This window comes from Eretmochelys imbricata, chromosome 6, assembly GCF_965152235.1.
Source record: "Eretmochelys imbricata isolate rEreImb1 chromosome 6, rEreImb1.hap1, whole genome shotgun sequence".
Lineage (NCBI taxonomy): Eukaryota > Metazoa > Chordata > Testudines > Cheloniidae > Eretmochelys > Eretmochelys imbricata.
In genome coordinates, this window is record NC_135577.1 from 1,505,798 (window position 1) to 1,522,685 (window position 16,888).

Below are 16,888 nucleotides of genomic sequence, written 5' to 3' on the forward strand. Positions count from 1 at the left end.
GTATTCAAAAGCATGGAGGAGAGAAAGTCAAATGTCAAATTAAATGTAAACAAATAATATTTTGTGCAATTAGAAACTTGGTATCTTGACACCACATCTGAATCATGACACATATTATTTAAGTAACGTGACATTTCAAGGTCCTTATATGTCTCGTTCATGTGATCATTGCCCATGTTTGATCCAAATAAGGATGTATTGGATCAATTAGCCACTGTCCACCCTATTGGTCACCTAGAAGACAGCATCTAGAGGAACAAGTGCATCTGCTGGTGATGTACCATTACGATGCCCAAACACAGAGAGTCCTTTTAAAAACAGCATCAATGGATCTGCAGGTGAGCTGTGTTTGAGGTAACGACCCTCCTATATGGCCCGCTGGAAAGGTAACAACAGAACCTACTGAAAGTCAGTGCAACACTTGTATCACGTCCAGTGCAACTAACTAAATTAAAATCTCCTATGGAGCGGGTGACCTATAATGAAGTAGGACAATAATGGGTAATAACTAACTGCAAAACTTCTATTATGATCATCTTAGAAGTCTGGTCGCAAGTCCAAATTTCTGTTTTAAGCCACAAGTACCTGCAGTTGTCGGACATGCAACAATACCTCCGGTACCCGATTTTGAAAATGAAGCAGCCATTCTCAGCAACCCAGATTATCAAGTTATAATTAAGACAAGTGCATATATCCACTGTGAAATTTACAGCTAAAACAGTTGTTAGAAAGGAAAGATGCACATGTAATTGAAATTAGTAATGTTATGATGTGACATTGAGCCAGAAAGGGTGAAGCAACTTATAGGCTACATGACCCAAATTCAACCTTTAAAGACATGTTAGGGAAATATGTAAATCGCAGTTAGGGCTATTCCTTATAAATAGCTAGCAAAGCCGTGTTAGATAGACATGAGCTTTGAAATGTAGACTTGTATTGTTAAAGAACTGGAAGAAGATCGTGATTTCAGTAGTCTGTGTTTACCTATATCTTGTTAGAGGTTAACAATGTAACTAAACAATTCCTGTCTGTTACTATAGTCTGTTAATTCCTCAGAGTTTCTTGTTAAACCCTGGATTTGTGCTGGAAATGGCCCACCTTGATTATCATACACATTGTAAGGAGAGTGATCACTTTAGATAAGCTATTACCACCAGGAGAGTGGGGTGGGGGGAGAGAAAACCTTTTGAAGTGATAAACACCCATTTTTTCATGGTCTGTGAGTATAAAAACCTCCTCACTGTATTTTCCACTTTATGCATCCGATGAAGTGAGCTGTAGCTCACGAAAGCTTATGCTCAAATAAAGTGGTTAGTCTCTAAGGTGCCACAAGTCCTCCTTTTCTTTCTATTAATTCAGAGATCAAAAGGAGGTGTTAACATTTAGATGAAGTGTAAATATAGTAATATCATTGTCTTTATTCCTCTTTGAAGTATGTTGTAAGCTACCTGTAAATGGCAGGAGATGGGCAATTGTCTTATGCTAATCCATGCAGCTAATTATGTGGGGTGCTTAGGAACTAGAAGGTCTTACTTCAAAGCCACAATTGTCACCTATTATTCCCCCAAGGCATGCCTGCTGTCCGGAGGCTGCCAGAGAACTACAAAAGGAACTCCTGGGCCCTGATCCTATTATCTCAGATCTGCTTAAGTTTCTTCAGGGAAGAAGTCACAAGACTGAGGTCTCCAGCTCCAGTCTGGATCACCCTGATACTGGACATTGGACTATAACCTATGGAACCAATTCTGAAAGAACTCTTTGCAACTCTGAGGCTCACCATTGCTGCTATGAAAATGACCTAAGAATTTTATTCAAATACCTGTATATATAACGATCCTTTAACCAATACTCTCTCTCTTTTTTCTTTTTAAATACATGTTAGTTTAGTTAATAAGAGTTGGCTGTAAGCGTGTATTTGGGTAAGATCTGAAATATTCAGTGACCTGGTGGACAATGTGGCCAAACCTTTGGGATTGGTAGAACTTTTTATAGGATGAACAAGATTTTCAGTAATCCTCATCATATTTGACTTGGCTGTCTGGGTCGGAGCCCAAGGGTGGGTTGCCTTAAGGGAACTGTATTTCTGGTTGCTGGGTAACCAGTAAGCAGGGACTATTTTTGTCTTATGTTATACGGGAAGAAAGATCAGAACCATAACTTAAAAAAAGGTCAAAACCCATTTTTGTTCAATCCAACTGATTTCCAGTCCCCTTTTAGCTACTGTCACCTCACCTGTAACATCTATAGCTGATGTTAGAGAGGACAGTATTTATGAAGATATGCACTAACATAAACCCACATCAAGTTCCAGAACCTCCATATACTTCTGTTCCAAAATCCAGGAGAACAGTAGTTTCTTAGATATTAATGTCAGAAGGGACCATTATGATCATTTAGTCCAACCTCCTGCACAATGCAGGCCACAGAATCTCACCCACCCACTCCTGCGAAAAACCTCTCACCTATGTCTGAGCTATTGAAGTCTTCAAATCATGGTTTAAAGACTTCAAGGAGCAGAGACTCCTCCAGCAAGTGATCCGTGCCCCATGCTACAGAGGAAGGCGAAAAACCTCCAGGGCCTCTTCCAACCTGCCCTGGAGAAAAAATTCCTTCCTGACCCCAAATATGGCGATCAGCTAAACCCTGAGCATGTGGGCAAGATTCACCAGCCAGACACCCAGGAGAGAATTTTCTGTAGTAACTCAGTTCCTACCCCATCTAACATCCCATCACAGGCCATTGGGCCTATTTACCATGAATATTTAAAGATCAGTTAATTACCCAAATCATGTTATCCCATCATACCATCTCCTCCATAAACTTATGGAGTTTAATCTTAAAGCCAGATAGGTCTTTTACCCCCGCATGAGTTGATATCTGAAGAAATAATTATTCCCTAATAAGTATAGAATAATGAAGTTACAAGTATACACTTAGATTTAATTGACATATAGGGTTTAAGTACATATAAATGGTAAGTTACTAATTACAGTGTTTGTTGTGTACCACAGTATGCCTTTTTTTGGAGGGCGGGGGGTCATAATATTCATCCTGTCAAGGCGGGGGACAGTAGTCAATTAGTTCATTTTATCATCCATTTGTCATTGTATTATGTGATGTTATGGTCAATTGATATGCTATTTCTTATATAATCAATGTATGCCACATAGATTTAAATGGTAGGATTATAGAAGTATAGTATTGATGAGTATTTAGGGGTGATGACTGTGTATTAGGTATATAAGTAAAGCATGTCTGAAATGTAAGGCCTACAGACTGACACCTGTAAAATTTTAGTTTAGCCACACTAGGCCATAGGCTTATGCATACTTAACATAAGTGACAGGTTTCAGAGTAGCAGCCGTGTTAGTCTGTATCCACAAAAAGAAAAGGAGGACTTGTGGCACCTTAGAGACTAACAAATTTATTTGAGCATGAGCTTTCGTGAGCTACAGTTTACATAAGTGAGCAATCTAGGAATAACCCTATGCCCACAAGGTCACAAGGTCACTGCATAAGATGTACCAATAGGAAAAGTGGATTGAAATAAACTGCAAATGTATTGTCTGAGACCATGAGACACCTGATAATAACATCTTTAAATATCTGTCCAGACCGAAGGGTACATGTCATGCGTATAGGCTAATAAGAGGAACTCTGAACAACTTATGAAAAATGGGGTACCCCAACATTCATGGGGTGTGGAAGTACAGATAAGGGAAAGAGGGCTGACACCTTCATGCAAGTGCATAAGGTGTTAAGCATAGTTAGAATTACATGGGAGGTTTAGGTTGGACATCAGTGTTAGGATATAGATATTCAGGCCTGTCTGTAAAGGCTGTACTTTAAGAATTTAGGTGTATTCTTATCACTTGGCTAGTTAGAGGTATAAAAGAAAGAATCAAAATCACTGTCTGCTGGTGTAAGGTCCTTCTCTTACTGTGACAGTCTGAGGCCCTGTTCTTAGGCTAAGGCCTTTGGCTAAGCGACAGAGGCAGCCATAAGCTGCGAAGCGACCGGTCACATCCTCACATTCCAAACTAGTCACATTGAAAGAAGGTGCTATTGGGCTGTTAGGAATACAACCCTGTCCTGATAATGCCTATCACCTCCAGAGAAAGGGAAGTGCCTAGAAAATGTAAAAGGAAATTGAGGTTGATAGTTTTCTGTCTGGTAAGAACTCACTTATCAATAGACACAGCTGGGAAACCCTTATGTCTTTATAGATGTAGTTGTGAAATCCTCACTTCTGTATTGTTTGGTCATTTTAGTTCCCACTTTGCTGTCGTTTATTGGCATGGTCTCTGTCTGGTTCTGTGATTGTTTCTGTCTGCTGTATAATTAATTTTGCTGGGTGTAAACTAATTAAGGTGGTGGGATATAATTGGTTAGCTAATCATGTTACAATATGTTAGGATTGGTTAGTTAAATTTCAGTAAAATTATTGGTTAAGGTATAGCTAAGAATATTACTATATAAATTAGGGGCAAACAGGAAGTAAGTTGGGATTCGAAAATAAGGGAAAAGGAAGTTGTATTTAAGCTTGCTGGAAGTTCACCCCAATAAACATCAAATTGTTTGCACCTTCGGACTTCAAGTATTGTTGCTCTCTGTTCATGCGAGAAGGATTAGGGAAGTGGGAGAGTGAAGGAATAAGCTCTTTAACAATTAGGAAAAACTTCCTAACTCTGAGGGTGGCTAAGCACTGGAATAAATTGTCCAGGGAGGTTGTGGAATCTCCATCATTGGAGATTTTTAAAAGCAGGTCGGACAAACACCTGCCAGGGATGGTCTAGATAATACTTAGTCCTGCCTTGAGTGCAGGGGACTGGACTAGATGACCTCCTGAGGTCTCTTCCAGTCCTGTGATTCTATGATTCTATGAATATATAAAGGGTTCCCTGGTGGGATAACAATGGGAATAGCCACAGGAAAAACCCCAGCAGGAACTATCCCTCTACAGCTGATCAATTGGTGAGAGGTCCATCGCACCCAAGAACATCTTTGAGCATGTGAGTATGACTACAGCTATAATTATTGCACAGGTCTGGTAGGATTTCTACATGCCTGGGTCATAATCACTTCACTTATTGCTTTAATAAAACTTGTCGTACAGATAAGACTTCATACTTGGGATTGTGTCTGTGGTCATTATCCTTGGACGACGTGTGTTCCTACAGCCTCCAAACTTGAGAAAAGCAACAGAGGAGATTTCATTCTGTTGAGCCTGAAACTGGAGCATCCAGAGCTGAACCCATGGTGGAGTAATAAAATATCCCTAAATTCATCACTCAGTAAAAGGCTGCAGTATAAATCCACAGTACGCCCACTCCTTGAATCCCGTGTAGGGTTCTGATCACCACATCTCAAAAAAGATCTACTAGGATTGGAAAGGAACAGACTAGGGCAACACAAATGATTACGGGTAGGAAAAGTTTCCTTATGGGGAGAAATAAAAAAGACGGGGTCTTTTCAGCTTGGAAAAGTGACGACCAAGGGGGGTTATGATGGAGGTCCATAAAATCATGAATGGTGTGGAGACAGTAAATAGGGAAGTGTTATTTACTCCTTCTCAAAACACAAGAACTAAGGGTCACATGATGAAGTTAATGGGCGGCAGGTTTAACACAAACAAAAGGAAGTGCTTCACATGATGCACAGTCACCCTGGGGAACTCGTTCCCAGGAAATGTTGCAAATGCCAAAAGTATAACTGGGTTCAAAAAGAATTAGATAAATTAATGGAGGACTGGTCCAACACTGACTATAAGCCAAGGTGGTCAGGGGTGCAGCCCTATGCTCTGGGAGCCCCTAAACCTTTGACTGCCACATGCTGGGAGTGGACGACAGGGGATGGATAACTCGATAATTGCCCCATTCTGTTCATTCCCTCTGAAGCACCTGGCATTGGCCACTCTTGGAAGACAGGAAACTAGGCTAGATGGACCACTGGTCTGACCTAGTATTACCATTCTTATGTTCTTATATTCTTAGCATAGGGCCATAAACAGATCCCTGAGAGATCCCACCTGAAACAGCGTCAGTCACACTCAGGGTGGCTCCCCCTTCTCAGAGCAATTGGCTCAGGCTCTCTGCAGACTCAGGCATGTGGGCATTTCTGGTAACTCTCAGGTCCTCTCCTATCTGCATCTTAACCCCCCCACAGTGCAAGGTTTCACTAGTGGGTGAACAGAGGAGGGAGAGACGGGGGGCATCCCAATGGAAGCGGGGGGTCACAGTGACATCAGGAGAGTGGTGAAGAGAAGCACAAAGCTGCTGAAGCAGGGTCTGGCATCATTCGTTTCTGATTTGCAGTTTCCCATGGTGCTGACTTGGCTCCCTGAGCCAGTGTGCCCCCTTATCCATTCGCCATAGGCCACCGTCTGGACATAGACACCTGGACGAGTGGGCTTGCCACAGCCATCCCCCCAACTCACAATCCCCATCAGGAGCCAGGTCCCATTGTGGTCACATGCCAGCGGCCCCCCAGAATCACCCTAGAGGGGCACAGAAATTGGGATTAGTGAGGCCCCCTGGCCCCAAGTATCCACAGCCCAGCCCCTTGGAGCTCTAGGCATATGGACCATACCATGGCCCCACCCACATATTTTTGCCACACCCACTTGAGAAGTGAAAGGAGCATTATGAACCTTCCCCCCACCTTTCTCTGAAGGATGCATTGGTGGCAACGGTGGGATCCCTAATACATTCACAGCAGGAAGGGTGGCTGTGTTCTTCTGCTCCTGCCCTATGCAGAGAACCCTGCTCAGGACGGGCTGGAAGCAGAGCAGTGGGGCTGGAAGCAGAGAGCTTCCATAAAGATGCATGGCTATTTCCCCATCTCAGAGAAACTGGCTTAGGCTCTCCGCAGACTCAGGGAGGCCACGGTTACTTTCTAGTCACATTCTCTCTCTTTTCGATCCATCTGCAAAGACTCGACTATTGCTTTAAATAAAAATAAAAGCCGGGGCTCTGTCCTAATCACAGGACTCCAAGAGCTGGGGCCTAGACATGGGACCATGAGTCCACATGGATCTAAAAGCCGGAGCCGCTCCTGACTGCTCGGAGGCAGCCAGATTGTGGAACTCCACAGCTGCAGCAGCCGCTCTACACGCTGCAGGCCCTAGATGGCGACGGGGAGCTGTGCTGGGGCTCACCGGCATCCAGCCGGTCCTCAGCCCTCTCTCACCTGGCAGGAGTCCCTCTGCCCTTCGGCGTAGCCAGCGCAGAACATGTCGGGTTTGACGGGGTCCCTGCCGATCTTTGGATCTGGGTCGATGTTGTAGAGGGCATTGCAGGCTGCAGTGCCGACCAGCTGAACCTGAACCTCCTGAAGTGTGCTGGGGGGTGGGAGAGAGACTGGTGGGGGGGGAGAGAACCAGGGTATTGGATCCATCGCCTTCCGCAATGCACCCCCATGCCTGACAATTTCCTGTCACCAACTACCTCCCCAACCTACTCTCCTCCCCTCCAGACATCTTTCCCACTCCATCTCCTCCCCATGTCACAATCCCCATCCCCTCCACCCATATCCACCCCCCTTGCATCCATTCCCCACCTCCACCCAGCTACCAGACCTGCACTGACATCCAACCATAAAACCCCATCTGTGCAGCCCTGCCCCTAGGGGGGCTTCCTCTGCAAAGAATTGAACCAGGGACCATCTGTATCGAAAGCAGAAGGTTCCCAACTGAGCCTAGTGGATCAGTTGCCTCACAGACGGCTGTGAGGGATACAGCCGATCAGGAGTAGCCAGCTGGCAGGGGGCGGCAGAGAGCTGGGCAGGGATTATTGCAAGATGCTGCAGGAATCACAGGGCTCCAGGAGCACAGGGCTTCAGGTGTGGAGTGATAGTACATACCTCCTCCTGGGGGATGGTCTTACCCTCAGAGTCTATTCTCCCCCAACCGGTGACCCAGCACATGTGGTTGTCAGGGAAGGAGTCGGAGGGGCCTGGCAAGCAGACAGGGAGGATTTCATTGGTGTATTGCACTGGCTGTTTGAGCCGCAGTAGGGCAATGTCGGCAGACTTCCACGTGCTGTTGTAGTTGGGATGGACAAAGATCTGGCTCACAGGGGATGAGATCCGGCACTGGGAGGGATAGGAGAGCTGGTACTCCCCCAGGTTCACACGATAGGAAGAGACAAGGTCAGATCTGGGATTGGGGGAGAAAAGGATGATGAAATGGCTTGCAAACTTGGCCAAAAATGCAGCAGGGTCTGGGATGGGGAAGCTGGGGACCCGTCGCACAGCAACACAGCATGAGGTGGCTTGCCTGGCACAGATCCAGGCAGGACGTCTGTCTGTACACCAGTCCCTACCCACCCCAGTTACTCACAATTGGAAGCAATGAGCTGCTGACACAACCCACTGGGCTGAGATGAGGGACCCACCACAGAAGTGGTGTCCATTGTGCTGGATGCTGACCTGCCACGGCCACCGGCCCCTTGGGGCGTCCCCGCCCCCAACAATTCGGCCTGAGATCCTGGGCTGGCCACACCCTGGAGGGGAACAGCATTGACATGGGATCAGCAAGGAACCAGGAGACCTGACTTTCAGCCCCTCTCCCTCCCTGCTCTAATCCACTAGACCCCACTTCCCTCCCAGAGCTAGGGATAGAACCCCGGAGTCCGGGCTCCCAGCCTCATTCTCATGGTACTAATCCAGGACAGGTAAGGCTGGCATTTTGAAGTGAGTGTCTTACCTTCCTGTTTCCAACTCCCTTGAGCACCTAGGGCGTGAAGAAAGAGAAGGGAAAGATATAAATGTGTGCATGTTAGGGGTGGGGGTTTATGCACAAGCATTGCTGGAACCCAAGAAGGTGTGTGGAGGGGAATAAATTCCTGTAGCTCCACCCATAATTCCCAAACTCCGCCCATTGCCCCATAACAGCCCTGCCATCCTCAGCTCCAGCAAAAATTCATAGCTGTGTTCCTATTTGATTTACCACCAGTAGGTTCAAGAATCAACACTCCCCATTGATCTGAGTGGGGCAGCTCAGGACTGAATGCTCCCATCCAGGCTAGATGGGCTGGGGGGGGGGTCTATGAAGGGCCAAGGGCTTGGATCCCCCTGTTATTCATTAGCCCAATTCCCTCCCCACAACCCGTATCTCTCTCACCTCCCCCTGTGAGGTAGGGGCTGGACCCTACATCTCCACCCCACACTCACCCCGCAATACGGTCATCACCAGCAGTTCTAGGGCCAGTGGGGAGCAGAGACGCCCCATGGTTCAGCCTTCCCCAGACCTGTCTTGGCTAAATACAGCAGCCTCCACTGCTCCGACCAAAGCCCGACCGGAGAAAAAAAGTTCTGGGTCAGCTTTTTATGAACACCTGTGTGCCCCGCCCTGGATCTATAGAGAATAATAGGGACTGATTTCCTGGTAACCCAAGCAAGGAAATAAGTGCTACTAAATTGAACGTGCTGAACAGGTTGTGACCGCTTTCATTCTGCTCTGCCTGGTGTCACCCCAGTATGGACGTCCTGGAAAACCAAACGAAAATATGCAATGGCCCAGGTCATGGCATGCAGGCCTCCGGTGATTTTCACGTCCCCATGTTATTGCCAACTGAGTGCGCCAAGCAGAGAGAGCCAAAAATAGTACCCAGGAGAGTGAGAAGGTTCTCATGGAGTAAAAATTATGCTGGCTTTGAGGTTGTGGTTGAGTTGTGGTTATTGTGGCATTTAGGGCAAAGGTTATCATGGGGATTAGGGATAAGGGTATCATGGAGTTAGGGTTATCATGGGTGTTCTGGCTAAGTGACATTATCTGCCCTGTTGCTTGGACCATGTGGCACTTCTCCTTGCATCACTCCAGATTTGGGGGATCTGTCCCGTATGTCTTGCAAATTCCAGTTGATGCTGTGAAGTCATTATTGTGGAATCGTTGGGTTGTGGAGAGCCTCTGTGTGGGATCCAACATTTCTTAACGGGGAGAGCTGGTTCAGCAAGACTAGGTATAATGGTCACTCATTAGACCCTAGAAGGTTACCCATTCAGGCCAAAAGAACTTGGAAATTGGGTTTGTTGAGGTTGGCAGGATCTGTCTCTACACCTGCTGTGCAAGGAAGGAGAAGAGGACAATCAACCATAGGAGAACAAAGAAATCAGGTGTTGGGACAGGGACACATAACCCGGAGGGAAGACTCACAGAAGTAGGAAACTATAGGCAGAAGGAGGGAAGAGGTGGGAAGGAGAGGGGAGGAGCTGAGCATGCTTTCATAGCTGGGAGGGGATTGCTGTTTAACTGTGGACCAGCCAAGGTCAGAGAAAGTTAGCTCAGTGAGAAAAACACCATGATCTAGAAGAAAAGCTATGAACTGTGCGTGAAGGATATGGGGTACTCCAGGGGGCTCTGTCCAAAACTAAAGGACTCTCCCTAGCAGTGAGGAACCTGAGCCAGGGAGATGCACGTCAGTGTGCTGGCTATTTTGTCTAGAGCTGTGTATTTCTTGTGCTAGTAAGCACAGCTGAGTGACATCTTTTCAAGAAACAATTTAATTGCTGAAATATGCTGTTTGGAGTCTACCAAAACTATTCATAAATTCAGATTAAATTTGCCAAATAGTTTCAACCAAAAAAAATTCTAAAAAGTGGAATTGTTTCTTTGACATATTCCAAAAAAACCCAAACATTTGGACTTATCACTTTTAAGCAAGTTTTATTTTGAAAATTATCTAGATTTATTTTTTAAATGTTAATATAAAAGAAAGAAAGAAAGAAAGAAAGAAAGAAAGAAAGAAAGAAAGAAAGAAAGAAAGAAAGAAAGAAAGAAAGAAAGAATTGGAAATGAAATCAAATGAAAACTAGACAATAACAGACCTGGTTTAAGCAATGTGTATTCTAAGCTTCTTTTATTCAGGCTGAATGGAAGAAGCAAATAAGTTCCTTATTGATGTGAGAGAGCTGGACACAGTAGAAGCTACCACCCAAGGCAACCAACCACATGCTGAAGCCTGAGTGGAGCTGTGGAGCCTGAGGGACTGGTTGCAAAGGCAGGGGCAAACTGTGTCTGAAAGGCAAGAGTCAGATGATAATGAGAGAAGCCATTGACAGCATGAAGAGAAAGAGACAGAGCTCCTTCTGGCACAGGACTGTCTGGATTTGTAGCCTTAGGAATTTCTGAGCAACAGACCTACGTGCTGTGGTTTGTCCCTACTGAGTTCAGGAAGCAGGGCTTTGGGTGTGCATTCTTTGTGAACAAACAGGATTGCCCCAAAGAATAGACCTGACTCAAAGCATCATCCTCTTCTTACAGAAAGAACCTGACAAGGCCCCAAACGTTACTGAAACATTTTGGGCCAATTGGGTCACATTTTCTTTGTTACTGCTCCCCAAGACATTGCCGATACCGAGAAGGTAGCAGCTCATCATCTCCAAAAGCCACCTCTTGCAGTTTAATTTGCCTAGGGGTGAACACTGGTAAATAACGATGTTATTTTTGCTTTTAACTGCCGCAGGGCTGTGCCCGTGAATTGCTAAATGAATGCTGGCACCATCTCCATATGACTCACTGCATTCTGCTGAAGAGAATTAGCTCTGTGATATCAACAGCGCACAAAGCACCCCTCCCAGAAATGACGACAGATTGGATATGGTGTTTAAAAGCTACCGTATTACAGACAGAGAGAGAAAAATCCAAACAGAGCAGTGCCAATCAGTTGAATGTAAGGGATTTCAGAGGCTCGGCAAAAAAACTTTCCTCTGTCTACTTAAACTGCAAGTGCTCCCATCTGGGTCTGCACAGTGCCCAACGCAATGGGGCCCGGGTCTCAGCTAGGGTCTGTGCAGCGCCTCTCACAACAGGGGCCCTGAACTTTCGGCCAGAGTCTGTCCAGCACCTGGCACAATGCTACCCCCTCCTGAAATGAGTTGGCTTTACTCTTTTATTTCTACTTTGATTAGTAAAACATCTTTTTATAAGGAATCTCCCACTGCCACTTTGAACAGAAACAATTATCCTCAAGTGTGGATACTGTAACACCCAGTTTTCCATGAAAAAAAAAAGAGACTTTTTCTCAAAAAAAAGCAAAAAAAAAGCAAACAACTTCTACAGGCCCACAACCCCTCTCTGCCTTCCACCAACCTTAGTTACAACGAGCGGGGTGACCCCAACACACATCCCAGTCCTCAATTTCCCCCACTCTGTTCCCTGAAGTGTCCAGCCCTCTCCTGGCTAGCCTGGAGAAATCATAAGGTTTGTTTGTTCCTTTAAAGACACAAAAGCACATCACAGCTTATTAACTTAACTGGGGGCAGATACACCCTTCACCACAGGGGCTGGCTTTTTCATTTCTCTGGCGATGCTGAACCCTGGCTCTGCCCCAGACCCCGCCCCCATCTGATCCTTCCCTCAAGGCCCCACCTCTGCCCCGTATCTTCCCACCCCTCTCCGCCTCTTCCCCTGAGTGCATCCCACCCCTGCTCCTCCAGCTCCCCCCAGCACCTCCTGCACGCCGCCGGCCAGCTGATCCACGGCACATGGGAAGTGCTGGGAGGGAGAGGAGCTGACTGGCGGGGCTGCTGGCGGGTGCAAGGTGCTGTAGGGGTGGCGGATGAGTTGATCGGTGGGGCTGCCAGTGGCTGATCTTCTCCTGACAGGAAGGAAAAGGCCGGGGTAGGGACCGTGGAATCGTGGAAGTCAACGAATGGCTACGCAGGTGGTGTCGGAGAGAAGGCTTTGGATTCTTTGACCATGGGATGGTGTTCCAAGAAGGAGGAGTGCTGGGCAGAGACGGGCTCCACCTAACGAAGAGAGGGAAGAACATCTTTGCGAGCAGGCTGGCTAACCTAGTGAGGAGGGCTTTAAACTAGGTTCACGAGGGGAAGGAGACCAAAGCCCTGAGGTAAGTGGGCAAGCAGGATACCGGGAGGAAGCACAGGCAGGAACGTCTGTGAGGGGAGGGCTCCTACCTCATACTGAGAATGAGGGGCGATCAGCAGGTTATCTCAAGTGCCTATATACAAATGCACAAAGCCTTGGAAACAAGCAGGGAGAACTGGAGGTCCTGGTGATGTCAAGGAATTATGACGTGATTGGAAAAACAGAGACTTGGTGGGATAACTCACATGACTGGAGTGCTGTCATGGATGGTTATAAACTGTTCAGGAAGGACAGGCAGGGCAGAAAAGGTGGGGGAGTAGCACTGTATGTAAGGGAGCAGTATGACGGCTCAGAGCTCCGGTACGAAACTGCAGAAAAACCTGAGTGTCTCTGGATTAAGTTTAGAAATGTGAGCAACAGGAGTGATGTAGTGGTGGGAGTCTGCTATAGACCACCGGACCAGGGGGATGAGGTGGACGAGGCTTTCTTCCGGCAGCTCGCGGAAGCTACTAGATTGCATGCCCTGGTTCTCATGGGTGACTTTAATTTTCCTGATATCTGCTGGGAGAGCAATACAGCGGTGTATAAACAATCCAGGAAGTTTTTGGAAAGTGTAGGGGACAATTTCCTGGCGCAAGTGCTAGAGGAGCCAACTATGGGGGGAGCTTTTCTTGACCTGCTGCTCACAAACTGGGTAGAATTAGTGGGGGAAGCAAAAGTGGATGGGAATCTGGGAGGCAGTGACCATGAGTTGGTTGAGTTCAGGATCCTGACGCAGGGAAGAAAGGTAAGCAGCAGAATACGGACCCTGGACTTCAGGAAAGCAGACTTCGACTCCCTCAGGGAACGGATGGGTAGGATCCCCTGGGGGACTAACATGAAGGGGAAAGGAGTCCAGGAGAGCTGGCTGTATTTCAAGGAATCCCTGTTGAGGTTACAGGGACAAACCATCCCGATGTGTCGAAAGAATAGTAAATATGGCAGGCGACCAGCTTGGCTTAACGGTGAAATCCTAGCGGATCTTAAGCATAAAAAAGAAGCTTACAAGAAGTGGAAGGTTGGACATATGACCAGGGAAGAGTATAAAAATATTGCTCGGGCATGTAGGAATGAAATTAGGAGGGCCAAATCACACCTGGAGCTGCAGCTAGCAAGAGATGTTAAGAGTAACAAGAAGGGTTTCTTCAGGTATGTTGGCAACAAGAAGAAAGCCAAGGAACGTGTGGGCCCCTTAATGAATGAGGGAGGCAACCTAATGACAGAGGATGTGGAAAAAGCTAATGTACTCAATGCTTTTTTTGCCTCTGTCTTCACGAACAAGGTCAGCTCCCAGACTGCTGCGCTGGGCATCACAACATGGGGAATAGATGGCCAGCCCTCTGTGGAGAAAGAGGTGGTTAGGAACTATTTAGAAAAGCTGGACGTGCACAAGTCCATGGGGCCGGACAAGTTGCATCTGAGAGTGCTAAAGGAACTGGCGGCTGTGATTGCAGAGCCATTGGCCATTATCTTTGAAAACTCGTGGTGAACGGGGGAAGTCCCGGATGACTGGAAAAAGGCTAATGTAGTGCCAATCTTTAAAAAAGGGAAGAAGGAGGATCCTGGGAACTACAGGCCAGTGAGCCTCACTTCAGTCCCCGGAAAAATCATGGAGCAGGTCCTCAAAGAATCAATCCTGAAGCACTTACATGAGAGGAAAGTGATCAGGAACAGTCAGCATGGATTCACTAAGGGAAGGTCATGCCTGACTAATCTAATCGCCTTCTATGATGAGATTACTGGTTCTGTGGATGAAGGGAAAGCAGTGGATGTATTGTTTCTTGACTTTAGCAAAGCTTTTGACACAGTCTCCCACAGTATTCTTGTCAGCAAGTTAAAGAAGTATGGGCTGGATGAATGCACTCTCAGGTGGGTAGAAAGTTGGCTAGATTGTCGGGCTCAACGGGTAGTGATCAATGGCTCCATGTCTAGTTGGCAGCCGGTGTCAAGTGGAGTGCCCCAGGGGTCGGTCCAGGGGCTGGTTTTGTTCAATATCTTCATAAATGATCTGGAGGATGGAGTGGATTGCACTCTCAGCAAATTTGCGGATGATACTAAACTGGGAGGAGTGGTAGACACGCTGGAGGGCAGGGATAGGATACAGAGGAACCTAGACAAATTGGAGGATTGGGCCAAAAGAAATCTGATGAGGTTCAATAAGGATAAGTGCAGGGTCCTGCACTTAGGACGGAAGAACCCAATGCACAGCTACAGACTAGGGACCGAATGGCTAGGTAGCAGTTCTGCGGAAAAGGACCTAGGGGTGACAGTGGACAAGAAGCTGGATATGAGTCAGCAGTGTGCCCTTGTTGCCAAGAAGGCCAATGGCATTTTGGGATGTATAAGTAGGGGCATAGCGAGCAGATCGAGGGATGTGATCGTTCCCCTCTATTCGACATTTGTGAGGCCTCATCTGGAGTACTGTGTCCAGTTTTGGGCCCCACACTACAAGAAGGATGTGGATAAATTGGAGAGAGTCCAGCGAAGGGCAACAAAAATGATTAGGGGTCTGGAACACATGACTGATGAGGAGAGGCTGAGGGAACTGGGATTGTTTAGTCTGCGGAAGAGAAGAATGAGGGGGGATTTGATAGCTGCTTTCAACTACCTGAGAGGTAGTTCCAGAGAGGATGGTTCTAGACTATTCTCAGTGGTGGAAGAGGACAGGACAAGGAGTAATGGTCTCAAGTTGCAGTAGAGGAGGTTTAGGTTGGATATTAGGAAAAACTTTTTCACTAGGAGGGTGGTGAAACACTGGAATGCATTGCCTAGGGAGGTGGTGGAATCTCCTTCCTTAGAAGTTTTTAAGGTCAGGCTTGACAAAGCCCTGGCTGGGATGATTTAATTGGGGATGGGTCCTGCTTTTGAGCAGGGGGTTGGACTAGATGACCTCCTGAGGTCCCTTCCAACCCTGATATTCTATGATTCTATGATACTTTTGGCATTCATGAGCAGCTGCGCAAGGTGGACCTTCAGCTTCTGAGCTCAGTGGTGGGATCGTATTGTCATGCAGGTCTGGGATGATGAGCAGTGGCTGCGGAAGTTTTGGATGCAGAAAGCCACCTTCCTGAAACTGTATGCAGAGCTCACGCCAGCCTTGCGGTGCAAGGACACCAAAGTGAGAGCTGCCCTCTCGGTGGAGAAGCATGTGGCAATCGCTGTGTGGAAACTGGTCACTCCAGCCTGCTATTGGAAGGTTGAAAATCAGTTTGGAGTCAGGAATTTAACCTTTGGGGCTGCATTAATGCAAGCTTGCAGGACCATTAATTGCATCTTGCTACGAAGGACCATGACTCTTAGCAATGTGCATGAAACAGTGGATGGCTTTGCGGCAATGAGATTCCCTAACTGCGGAGGGGTGATAGATGGCACGCATATTCCAATTTAGGCCCTGAACCATCTCGTGACAGGGTACATCAATAGAAAAAGGTACTTTTCCATGGTATTGCAGGTGCCTGTGGATCACCATGGGTGTTTCACAGACATCGACATGGGGCGGTCAGGTAAGGTGCATGATGTACACATCTTCAGGAGCACTGGGCTGTACAGAAAGCTCCAAGCAGGAACTTTCTTTTCCATCCAGAGGATTGCAGTGGGGGATGTTGAAATGCCCATAGTGGTCCTGGGAGACCCAGCGTACCCCTTACTCCCAGGGCTCATGAAGTCTTACACAGAAAACCTAGACAGCAGCAAGGAGAGCTTCAATAATAGGTGGAGCAGGTGTGGAATGACTGTGGGATGTGCTTTTGGCAGATTAAAAGTACACTGGTGCTGCCTTTGTTGCCGGTTACACCTAAATGAGGAAAACATTCCCATGGTCATAGCAGCCTGCTGCATGCTCCATAATATTTGTGAAGCTAAGGGTGAAAAGTTTCTCCCAGGGTGGAGTGTGCAGGCAGATTGCCTGGCTACTGAATTTGAGCAGCCAGATATCAGGCCTATTAGAGGGGCACAATGGGGGGCTATTCGAAACAGAGAGGCTTAGAGGCCCCATTTTGATAATGAGCACCAGTAATGTTTCTT

General features: G+C 46.9%; 1 protein-coding gene across 1 annotated transcript in view; it reads right to left on the reverse strand.

Annotated features, from left to right (window-relative positions):
• Window positions 1–6,232: 6,232 nt before the first annotated feature.
• Window positions 6,233–16,888, reverse strand: part of LOC144265870 (transmembrane protease serine 9-like) — a 29,822-nt gene continuing 19,166 nt past the window's right edge. Inside the window, exons 7-10 of the mRNA XM_077818919.1 lie at window positions 8,339–8,501; window positions 7,884–8,155; window positions 7,189–7,358; window positions 6,233–6,496 (exon numbers count right to left, since the gene is read on the reverse strand). Coding sequence (XP_077675045.1) covers window positions 6,233–6,496; window positions 7,189–7,358; window positions 7,884–8,155; window positions 8,339–8,501 — 869 coding nt within the window. The remainder of the gene's footprint in view (window positions 6,497–7,188; window positions 7,359–7,883; window positions 8,156–8,338; window positions 8,502–16,888) is intronic.